The sequence below is a fragment of the Monodon monoceros genome, unplaced genomic scaffold (assembly GCF_005190385.1).
Source record: "Monodon monoceros isolate NGI ecotype Baffin Bay Population unplaced genomic scaffold, NGI_Narwhal_1 Super_Scaffold_6, whole genome shotgun sequence".
Taxonomy (NCBI): Eukaryota; Metazoa; Chordata; class Mammalia; order Artiodactyla; family Monodontidae; genus Monodon; species Monodon monoceros.
The window spans coordinates 88499055-88511148 of record NW_021703783.1 but is presented as its reverse complement, the minus strand read 5'-3'; the positions used below and the strand labels follow the sequence as shown (position 1 = coordinate 88511148).

The 12094-nt window shown below is 42.3% G+C and overlaps 2 protein-coding genes across 8 annotated transcripts in view; both read right to left on the bottom strand.

Moving 5' to 3' along the window:
* Positions 1 to 482, bottom strand: part of TOM1 (target of myb1 membrane trafficking protein) — a 45886-nt gene extending 45404 nt beyond the window's left edge. For 3 of the 4 annotated variants that reach the window (XR_003791192.1, XM_029206187.1, XM_029206186.1), the window contains exon 1: positions 300 to 423. Coding sequence is in view for 3 of the 4 variants with exons in the window: in XM_029206187.1 (XP_029062020.1) it covers positions 300 to 351 (52 nt within the window). In the remaining variant the exon portion in view is untranslated. Of the gene's footprint in view, positions 1 to 299 lie in introns of all 4 variants that reach the window. The other variant, XM_029206188.1, reaches the window with a different exon arrangement.
* A 3465-nt stretch (positions 483 to 3947) lies between these two features.
* The window catches only part of HMGXB4 (HMG-box containing 4), a 31599-nt gene continuing 23452 nt past the window's right edge, over positions 3948 to 12094 (bottom strand). For 2 of the 4 annotated variants that reach the window (XM_029206413.1, XM_029206412.1), the window contains 4 exons: positions 11873 to 11978; positions 10830 to 10999; positions 6498 to 6620; positions 3948 to 5993 (listed from right to left, as the gene is read on the bottom strand). In XM_029206413.1, coding sequence (XP_029062246.1) covers positions 5949 to 5993; positions 6498 to 6620; positions 10830 to 10999; positions 11873 to 11978 — 444 coding nt within the window. In that variant the 3' untranslated portion in view covers positions 3948 to 5948. The remainder of the gene's footprint in view (positions 5994 to 6497; positions 6621 to 10829; positions 11000 to 11872; positions 11979 to 12094) is intronic. The other 2 variants (XM_029206411.1, XM_029206414.1) reach the window with 1 other exon arrangement.

Below are 12094 nucleotides of genomic sequence, written 5' to 3'. Positions count from 1 at the left end.
GATTAGCGACCCTAGCAGTCGCACATTGGCTGAGTCGCGGCCGCCAGGACCCGCCTTCTCTCTTTACCTATTGGTTGCTGTCGGTATCCATCACAAGCCGAGGCTTCTTAGTGGACCTCGGCTTTTATCAATCAAAGCAGGCGGGCGGCTGGGCGGGGCCAGGTCAGGCAGAGACACTCCAGCCTCGTTCCTCTCCCTGCCTCCCTCAGGTGTGTAACTGGGGACCTGGAGGCGCGCCTGGGGGCCGGTGCCGGGCGCGGAACCCTGCGCTGGGGCTGGGCCGGGCCCCGGGGACTTACCGATGCGCTGTCCCACCGGAGAGCTGAACGGGTTCCCCAGGAGAAAGTCCATCGCCACGGCTGCCGCTGCCGCTGCCACTGCCACCAAGCCGGGGAATCAGCTGACAGCAACCGCCAGCGCCGGACCCGTCACGTGACGCGCCGGACGGTCCTCGAGGAGGCGCGGCTGGGGCGGGGCGGAGGGAGTCTGGAGCCGGCCGCAGGCCCCGCCCCTGACGTGGAGGGTCGGCGCCTCGAGGCGGAGGGCGATTACCTCACTGCGGTTTACTCGGCGTCGGTGGACGTCACGCACGACGTCGGGCGGCTGCGGGCCTGGGGCGCTTGGGTCTAAGCCACATCCTTCACGTCTTTTTAAGGATTAGGGGCGTTGTCTTTGATCTCTACACACCCAGAAAACCCAGTCTCAGACCAGGGAAATGACTTGGGTAAGGTTACCCAGCAAGCTGAGACTCCAGCTCTCGCTCTTAGTTTTAGCCGCTAGGACCTCACTATGACTACACACCCACTGCTGGGTTTGACAGCCTCTCTGGCCTGTTGTCTCCCTGCCCAGAGAAGACTCTTCCTATTTGAGATCGAGGTCTCCCAGCTGCAAAATGTATCCTCTTTGCAGCCCAGATTCCGTTACCTCAAAATAGGACGGAAGAGCCAAGGGTTTTGCGACACCTTGACACTGAGAGCCAACTCAGTGAATTGCAGCTAGGGACGGGCTAGAGCCCAGGGTGGCAGAAAGCACACAGATGTCACGAGTGGGTCCTGGGACCCATCTCAGCCATTCATTTACTGTGTGATTCAAACAGCGGGCTTCCATTTTCTCTGGATTCTGGAATTAGGTCAAGGACCTTTCTTTTTTAGGTCACTGGCTCCTTTGAGAAAGTGTAAAAAGCAGCGGAGCCTTTCTGAAGAAAAAAGGCAGAGATACAATTTGACCTCAGGGAGTTTCTGGGGTCCCTGAGGTGCAGCAGTGGACCCCAAGCTAAGAATTAAGAATCTCAAAGGCTCTTCGCAGCTTTGTAATTCTAATATCTTCAACCTTCTCGTGTGCTGTTTCAGCTATGTCATCTACTCATTAGATACCAATATTAGATCTATTGGTTATTTTTTTTTGCTTCTAATGACATGCACTCCAAAAGATACAATAACCACTGCTTTGGTAGTTTGGGTTACTGCAGGATGCTTCAGTATTTTTTGGGCATATCTGTGAATTTTAAATTTGAAAGGCTAGTAAATTGCAGAAATTTAGGACGATAGAAAACCTGAATTAGAACTTAATCACTTCCGTTAATCTGAGCAGTCATAGGGGCTGACATCTTTACCGTACAACATAAAAGCTTTATGGACGTCATGTACTTCTGTGCTTTGAAGTGTTTTAATAATGCTCATGAGACCTGTTAATACATGCCCATACCCCCAGTAGTCTAGATGCTCTTTGAGGGCTGGGATGCTATGTCCATTTCTCTCACTGTTGTGCAGCACAGTGACTAACGCATGAAAATCTAAATCAATCTACCTTTCTGTAATGGATTTGGACTATAAGGGGAGATGTACACTTAAGATGATCTTCATGTCAGGTACCTTCCATGTTTTTCTTCATTTAAACATATTGCTTGGTTGTATGGAATATATTTAGCATGATTTTCCATTGGATTCTTCCATTAACAACCTTTAACATCCCCATGTTGGGTGGTGATTTAACCAGAAGTTCTTGCCTTCTTGCACCACTCTGGTTTAAAGTGATTATGGGCAGGGCTTCCCTGGTGGCGCAGTGGTTGAGAGTCCGCCTGCCGATGCAGGGGACACGGGGGTCCGGGAGGATCCCACATGCCGCGGAGCGGCTGGGCCCGTGAGCCATGGCTGCTGAGCCTGCGCGTCCGGAGCCTGTGCTCCGCAACGGGAGAGGCCACAACAGTGAGAGGCCCACATACCGCAAAAAGGCAGAGATTAAAGTGATTATGGGCAGATCTTGGCTTTCTGCCAAGAATAAAACAGCCATAAGTTTTATCCTTCATGGTAAGAAACCATATACCCCCCAACAGGGAGTGAAATCATAGCTCTATGTAAACAGAAAGCTATTTAGCTATTATATTAGAAATGGAAGTGTGTGGATTTTGTCAATACAATAGATAGGAATGTAAATTGCAAACATTAAATGTAGTACAGAACTAATTAAAACTATGTGTTCAAAGTGTTTCCTAACAGGAACAAACTCACTTAGTAAAAAGTCTGTTTTAATTTAATTTTTCCTTTTAAGTGTTTTAGCAATATCAATATCAAAATGCCAGACGCAAGAGGGAGGAGATATGGGGATATATGTATATGTATAGCTGATTCCCTTTGTTATAAAGCAGAAACTAACGCACCATTGTAAAGCAATTATACTCCAATAAAGATGTTAAAAATAAAAAGAAGAAAAAAAAATCTAATGCCTTCCTAAGGATAAAAATGTTTAAGTCCTTTAAAATTGACATATTGCATAAATGTAACATAATTATATCGTTTAAGTACTTTTAGACAAAAAAATCAAGATACTTTGCCTCCAAAGCTTAAAGACAACAGGATGACAAGAAAAGTGAGGTCTGTATAGTAAAATCCAGCTAGGACAAAAGGACATTTGAACAATGAAAAGGTCTGACAGTTTTCCCACAATCACATTTGCTCAGGACTGCATATAATGGGGAAGGATTCTGATGAATTACATACACAATTTAACTTTGAAAGTGGCCTGGGGTTGAAGAGAGCCTCAGCTTTGGGGTCAACTGTACCAGTGTGTTTATTCTGGCTTTGCCATTTATGTAGCTGTATAAACTCAGGAAAAGTACTTTCCTGCATCTGTCTCCTCATTTGTAAAGGGGGATAATATTCATAAGGCCTTGGGGAGGATTAAGTGTGATGAAATATGCCAATCACTCTAGTCGTTCAGTAATATAGCTGTCTCTTTTTTGCTGCCTCTCCATAAGAAGTGAGGCTTTCAGCCAATCATAGTATTTTGCTATTTATGACTGTTAACAACCTTGTGTTTGAATTGAAATTTTTACTTTGAAAGGTCTGATCTCATATATTGAATGTTCACAATACTACTAAACTTCATGTCAGGCTGGCTGGCTTCAAGGCTTGTAGACAGGGAAGTGACATTAACACTATTTTACAGATCAGACTGCAGATGCCCATAAAGATTAAGTGACCTATCCAGTCCAACATCACTCAGTAAGGACAGTACTGAAACACATGGTTTAGCACAAGATTTGGATGTGATTCTCATACAAGACTCATAGGTATTTCTTGAGTTAGGCCAACAATGTAATGTACAGACAATTTCATTTGCCAATGAATAGAGCTACGCTTATCAGAGCCACTGGCTTTGCAGTTTGCAAGAGAGAAGATGAGAGTCCGCAACGTAAAAGTTACTAGAAACAGAGCAAGATGTTTGTTAGGAAGATGGCTATGATCAGAAACTTGACCTCTATTCCAAACGGATTATTTTTTAAAGAAAATTATGGTAGGATATAGTGTGAAAGACAGGTTTAAAATTTCATAGCAACTTTCATTAGCAACAGGGAAAAGATAGCTGACACTGGACTACAAATATTAAAAATGTGATTTTTAATAATATAAGTACAAAATTTTATTTCTTTATACAACTGTAATGGGATTTGGATCAAACAGCTAGAATTTATTTAAAAAACAAAACAATGATATAAAAATTGCAAGAAGGTCTGAATCCAAAGTTTTTCCTCTAATAGTACCAAATACCACAAGGAACAGATTATTATACAAATGTGTACAAATTTTAAATACAAATACAATAGGTTTGGATTTTAAAGGAAAACAAACAAACAAAAAGCAGGTCCTCGTCAGGACTTCATTAATGTGTACAAATGACAATGGTAGGACTGACTTCTTTCCGTACTAGTCCACGTCTCCGAGGCCCTTCCTTGATACCCTGTGTCAAACAGAAAACTGACATGGGTACAGAGGAGGCGTGGGATAGGTGCTAACACACAAAATTAAACCAGGATTTCTGCTCTTCGTGATTTTGGTTCCCAAGAATTCCTGTTTCCTTCTGTTTCCCAGTTAAATTTCAAAACTGCTCTGAGGTGAGAAAGGCATTAAGCAGCCAGAATACCTTTAAGAAACACAGCCCTGTGACCACACTGGTGGGAAAAAAGGAAAGAATTAAATAGGATGCAGCAGAATTAAATAGGCTGGCGGCACTGTCCTCAAAGATCTACTTTGATGCTGCAGTGCTCTGTCCAGGCCAAGGGAAGAAAGCAGTCACCTCAGAGCTTGGTTTTGACATGGACTCTCAAACTGAATTTAAAAACAACGCTGAAGTGCTCAACTGTTTTCTTTGGAACTGGGAAGCAAAAGCCTGGTTCTTTGGAAATAAGGGCAGCTGGGAATGGTAACATTCCTTTTTATTTACTTTCTTGACACTGTTCAGTTGTAAAGAACTAGAACCCCAACATAATGGCTCCTTTCCGAGGCACGGTACCTGAACGTGTGATGATCTGGAGTTTGCAGAGGAGGCCAGAGGAAGGAGGGGAGGCAGAAATGACAAATCTGCGTCTTCCACATGCTGTTGCTGGTGGAGGCTCGTTTTTAAATTATATATACAGAAATTTACAGGATAAATTAAAATCTAAGAGAGTTTTAAGAGTTAAATACACATAATTAAACACACATTCACACACGCACATAAATAACCCTACATGAGAACAGAGTACTTTTTTCGCAATTTGCTTATGTGTGGAATGCAGAACACTGTGTATCTGCCCAGCAGGGGAGCCAATGAGATGAACCCAGGAATCAGCCTGGGCAAAGCTCACCTTCCACACCCACCAAGCAGCTAAGCAGCAGAACTGTGAGCTAAGCTGACGTGGCCAATGGAAGATACCAGCTCTTAGTTCTGCAGACCAAATGCTCTGGGTCAGCTCACAATACAGGCCATTCAACTGGTGGCACTGACAGCTTTACCCTCTCCAGGGCTCACAAATCTCCTTGGCTCCGGCTGAGGCTGCCAATGGTACCAATGACTACAATAAGTTTTGCGACATGGACACTGGTAGAGCAGGAATTGGAATGAACCCCCTACTAAGTTCACTTAAGCCATCGCAATAACTTTCAGATGGGAACGATGTTATCACTTCCCACCTAGGTCACTTCAAGTTGAAAAGCTTTGTACTTTCAGTTAACTGACATCTTCCCATAATCTTTCCCATTACATTTCAGACTGTAAGACAGGTAAGGCAAATGGTCAGTGATGGGTCTGGAGGTACAACTGAGTTTGGAAAAAAATCACATTTTAGCTGACCTTAAAGCGATGCACTTGGCATCCAGAACAAGCCCCCAGCCCCCAAGTTACACTGATTTTTAAGGCAGATTTATCCACCACAGTAGAAGAATCCCAAGCCCATATTCATGCCAAGGTTTCCTCTTGGCTAAACCTTTGCCATTTCATAAAATTATTAAAAGCAAAGTAGTTACAGTCCTATGTATATATTATACATTTTATATATATATATATATATATATATGCATATATATAAAAATTTAAAACCTACACCCAGATGCCAGTGAAGGGATCTGGAACAGTCACATATACACAAGCCAGCAACAGGCAGGATAAGGTTTCTGTCCCAGGAGTCTTTGCTGTCACAGTCCAGGCATGATGTAAGCAATGTTGTCTAGTGTGTTTGACTGCAAAACAAAGGAAAAAGGTTCAGCTGACGAGTATTTTACCTTAGTTCCCTGAGACATATTTCTTTGTTCAAGGGAGAGAGATGAGAAAGAAAATCTAGAGTTAGAGAAAACAGGGAGAGAGAAGATGTCACGCCGTTGTCTGCTATGCTGGGAGCTTTTCTGCTGGCTTCTCCCATTAACCCTAGTAAAATAGAGGCAGGAGACTCCTGTACTTTCTTTGTCTCTGGAAGAGCAAATAAGCAACACAGGAGGTGCAGTACCTTAAGGGCTACAACGCTTCTCTCCAATGGAGAGAAATCTTAGGAAACGGCGTGTTTGCCGTTTCACTGAAAGCCTGGCAGGCATTCAACACTCAGTGTCATGTTCATGGGGCGACAGCCTATGGCAACGCTGTATCCAGGAAGCCTTATGGGCTTGTGCTTCACAGGGCTCATTAAGGCAGGGCCTCTCTGGCTCCCAAGGGGTCTGGCCCCCAAAATCCCAGGAAACAAGGAAACTCACCAAGACCTGTTTGGGACAGCCATTCAACTCAGGTAGTTGTGTGGTCAGACATGCCAAGGGGCCAAGCGCACAGATGATGGAATCCAGAAGCACTGACAAACTGCCGGACACAGCAACCATGCCCTGAAAAGGAGAGCGTGACAGGAGAGGACTGAAGCTTGACTCACACTCCTGAGGCTCCCTCCAGGCTCTGGGTGAGTTCCTTGCATGGTTCTTTAAGTCCTGGGTGGTTCTATGAAATTGTGGCAGAAATGGAAGGTCTCTGCTTTGATAAGAATACATTCCCAGGTTTCCTTTCTATATCCCTAATCCACTGTACCCTCTGTGAGACCTTAGGTTAGTCACTTAGGAACAGTAGGAAAAAACCCCAAAATACCTATACCGAAAAATCGTAAAAAATGCCTCATCTATTCCGGAGACCTGCTGGGAAGATTTGTGGAGATCATGTATGCAAAAGTATTTTTCTTATGAACTCCACAAATATAGCTCAAATGTGATAACCATGAGAATTCTACACATTAACATTTAACACAAACACACACACACACTTCTCCACATATGTGGCTTTTTTGATAGTGGATGATACCACTTTTCTGTTCTTTTTAAAATTTAACTTATAAAATGCATATTGTTTATATCTCTGTGATTCAAAGACATAGCAAATAAGATTGCTTGCTACAAATAATGCTGCCCAGCTCTTGTATAATCTGCTTCAACCAGAAGTACTGTGAGGATATGTCACCTAGGAAGGCAGCACAGAAGCGTCCTTCAGAGAATGAGCTCTGGGCTTGAGATGCGGGGTTGAGAAACTGGCTATATCCCACTCACCGAGAGGGGCAAGCGGCTTTCTATGCTGTGCCTGAAAAACACAGTACTGACAGCATCTGTAGCACGGAGTGGATTAAGTGAGACAACAGACATCAAGTACCTGGGGTGGTGCCTGGCACCTGGGAAGTGCTCAGAAAGTATCAATAATGATTACTGCTATTACCAACATCTTCATCTCCAAAACTGCCTTTCTGGCTGCCTGCTTGGATATTTCTCAATCTCAACATACGGTAAAGAGAAATAACCTACCCTTCCTCCTAGCATCCCTTCCTCTGCTAAAATCACCACCATTCACACATCTGCCCAGTCTCAAGGCCTTGCCACCGTTGACTTTTCTTTCCCTTCATTCTCCTTGTCCAATGTCTCCCCCCACTTCCAAGGCAGGCAGCAAAGGGTTAAAAGCATGGACCCTGAGGTCATGCCACCAAACTCAAGGCTCTGTTTCAGCACTTATGGGCTAAACTCTAGAGAAAGTTCCTTAACCTAAGTCTGTTTTTCCTTTTCTAAAATAAGGGAACACAAATTTTGTTTCACAAAGTTGCAGTGTGAATTAAAGGAAAGGATCCATGTACAGCACTCTGAACCAAAGCTGCCTGAGTGAGCATTCAACGGAAGACAGCAATTAGGAATATTATTCCATACTTTTGCCCTACAGTTAATGATAGCTAATATTTTATGTTCGACTCTCCCAATAAGCAACCTGAGAGTAGGAACCAAGTCATACTCATTTTTATATCCTTCCAATAAATACTGGGGTTCTACACAGAGTAAGCTCTCAATAAATATTTGTTAAATTCAAATCTCTGTCATGTCTAGTCTAGATTATTGTTATAACTTTTCCCTAATTCTGATCACTTTTCACTCCCAATCTAAAATAGAAGATATTCTCAGTGAAAACCAAATGAGAGCTCTGATCATTCCTCCCTACTCAAAAAATTCCAGTAGTTCATGAGCAGTCATTTCCCTCTGTAGTTTGGACTATGCCCTTAATATTCAGCCTTCCTCTACCCTATGCATTGGATCTTCTAGTTTTTCATCATTTTAGCAATAAACCCCTTTGGAAATAAAATGTTAAGTGGAACCCCAATATATAAAACAGCTAAAAGATCTGGTTGAAGTGGGAATGGGGGGTCTAGAGCCCCACTGGGTCTCTTTTGGCCCATCTCTGCAGAAAACTCCAGGGCCGAGAAGCAGATGTTCTCTTGGTTTACGATGTCTCTCTCCAACAGCTCCGTGATACCAAGTCCTGCTTATCCTTCCAGGTCCCGCTGGAACCCCACATCCCCTTCACAGAGCCTCTCCTGACCCCCTAACTCTCTGCTCTCGAGCGCTACTGTAACTGCTTCAGGTGGCACAAAGCCGCAGAATGAGAGCAGGCTGAGAAGTGGGGCAAGCTGTGCTCGGTCACAGCGAGTTGTGTAAACTTGTAATAACAGTCACTTAATTTCATTAGGTTTCAGGTACTCAGTCTTTAAATAAGCAAACTGTATAAATTAGTGTTCCTTAAAGTGTAGTACGTTTACTAATTTCAGGTGGCGTAGAGGTGAACATTAATTATTTGATATAAATCCATTTTGAGATATATTAGAAAAAAGATTAGAGTATCTTACTTGTGATATCGAGGACATCATTGTGAAAGCATGGATAAATTTATTTAAATAAAAATATAAATAAATCAGGAGCTTGGGATGAACATACACACACTACTATATATGACAGATAACCAACAAGGACCTACTGTATAGCACAGGGAACTCTACTTAATATTCTGGGATAACCTATATGAGAAAAGAATCTAAAAAAGAATGAATATACATTTATGTGTAACTGAATCACTTTGCTGTGCACCTGAAACTAACACAACATTGTAAATCAACTATACCCCAATAAAATTAAAAAAATACAAAGTAAATAACAGTATAAAGTGGTATGTGGAAATGGCAAAATTGTGAAAATATACACAAATGATTAAAGTCTGGGAAAAAGTGGAGTATAGGGAGAATGGGGAATTACTGCTGATGTATATGGGGTCTCTTTCGGGGGTAATGAAAATGATCTGGAATAGACAGTAGTAATGGAGCCACAAATCTGTGAATATACTAAAAGCCACTAAATTCTACATTTTAAAAGGGTAAACTTTATGGTATGTGAATTATATCATAATAAGACTGTTCCTTATGTTAAAATAAAAGGGGACTAGAGATTCTGCAACATTCTTTCCCTTTTCTGGTCAATATGTATATGTAACTCTCCCACAGCAACCGCTCACAGAAGCTGGCTTGTTTTATTTGCTAATTATTTATCTATTCTATCTTTCCAATTAGATTGTAAGTTTCCTGAGGATACGAAATCATCATAATTTCTACTCCCCCCAGTTTTTGGAATAATGCCTAAGTACTCAACAAGTATTTGTTAAACTCAATGGAAACGTCAGGGAAAATCTGGAATATGGAAGGTGAAAAACACAAATCATTTAAAATTTTAACTTTTTAGGAAATGTAAGAATGTCTAAATATGAAAAATAAATAAGGATCCCAGAATATTTTATTCTGGAAATATCTATATCCATTCAAATATCTGGGCCTACAAGAAAGCAGCTGTTTTGACACCTACTAAATTTTGAGAAACTAGCCAAAGAACTTAGACAAAGCTTCATCTCTTGTGGCCTTCGGCATTTTATTTGTTGAATAATAATTCAACTTCCACATAGAAGCAAGTGAGTAGTTTTATATCCCTACACTGATTTCTCAGCTTAAAGATGGCTTTAGTAATTCAGACGGATTTCTTTGCTGAAATGTCCTATTAGGACCCAGTGGAAAACTGAAATACTACACTACTTACTGAGTTAGCCAGGAAGAAATATGATTAGAAATTGAATATGGTAATAGAAATGGAACATGACAGCTTTGCAGGTTAAGTGATTTTGAAATTGAAGCTTAAAAGGACACAGATCTCCTTAGGGTACATAGGACTGTATGATTCAAGTGCAGAGAAATGAAGAGCTTGGGAACCTCAATCTCCCAGTTGCTACCTACTTTCAAAGCAGTAGAGGAACACTTAATCCCCTGTACAGTCTAATCTGTCTATTGAAAACCTTGCTGGAAATGCATAGAAAAATCCAAACTCTCTTAGAAATAAAAACAATCAAAGCTTCCATGGGATTTGTACTCATTTTTCCCATTGCATTTTTAAAAAATAAAAATGAATTACAGGATTATATGTCAATTGTATCTCTGTAAAACTGGGAAAAAAAAAGTTACAGGGTAGTCTAATTTCCTTTTGTGCCATTGTTTCAATAGGATGGTATTAGTGTAAACTTTGAGAGCCAGTAGGTAGATTCCAAATCTCTAGATGTTTCTATTACCATCTCTCTTCTCTATCACCGTATCCTGAGCACCTGGCATAACCCAGCATACAGTAGTTGCTCAATGAATGTATGTGGAATGAGTAAGTGGATTCAAATTATATAAGCAACTGGAGTCATGCTGCTGGCAGTGCCCTCACCTCGGTTTCCTGCAGGCGGTGTCCAATGAGGCTCAGGGACTCTCCCAACAGCTGGAGATGAGCAGCCACGTCGATGGGCTCTGTCTCAGGGGCTTTGGCTGGCGAGGCGGGTAACAGCATGGTAGTGGGTGGGGATTTCTTTTGGGGTGACAGTACTCCTGCAGAGGAAGCTGAGAACAGAGACAAAATAGAGAAAGCTTGCCAATATTCTTCCAGATTTTCCCTTTTTATGAGCTCTACCAGGCATTAACAAAATTATGGACTGTGGGCCAAATCTGGCTCATGACTTGTTTTTATATTGGCCTGTGAGCTAAGAATGATTTTAGATTTTTAAATGGTTGTAGAAAAAACAAAGAGGAATACGTGACAGAGAATGCATATGGCCCTCAGACTTAAAATATTTACTCTCAGGGACTTCCCTGGTGGCACAGCAGTTAAGACTCCAAGCTCACGCAGGGGGCTCAGGTTCGATCCCTGGTCAGGGAACTAGATCCCACATGCATGCCACAACTAAGAGTTCGCATGCCGCAACTAATGAGCCCAAGAGCTGCAACTAAGACCCAGTGCAACCGAATAAATAAATAAAAAAAAAATTAAATAATAATAAAAAAATAAAATATTTACTCTCTGGCCCTTTACAGGAAAGCTTGCTGACTTCTGACTTAACATTTTCTAGGGCTTCCCTGGTGGCACAGTGGTTGAGAGTCCGCCTGCCGATGCAGGGTACACGGGTTCGTGCCCCGGTCCGGGAAGATCTCGCATGCCGCGGAGCGGCTGGGCCCGTGAGCCATGGCCGCTGAGCCTGCGTGCCCGGAGCCTGTGCTCCGCAGCGGGAGAGGCCACAACAGTGAGAGGCCCACGTACCGCAAAAAAACCCACAACATTTTCTAAATTTTTTTGGCAACCCTTAATATTTAGTAATAATATCTGGATATCAAGATCTGCTTCTAATATAGGCTCTTCTCCCCATTTCTTAGTGAGGAAGCAAAATTCACAGTGCTCTAGGGAAAAGAATGAAAAGAGGAGAGGGGTGTGGTCACTACCTTTCACTTTCATGGAACCTTCTGAGCTGGATGCTTTTCTTTTCACAGTTGTAGCTTCTGCTTTGTTCTGTTTGTGCTGCAGATACTGAGCTTTTTGTTTCCAAATCTGCAATCAGATCAGGGCAAACAAATTTAAAAGGGCAAAAAAGTAAAAGGGAAAGCAGTCATGGAAGAGGAGAATGAAGAAAAGAAAGGGAACAGTGGAGGGGAGCAGACAGAGGG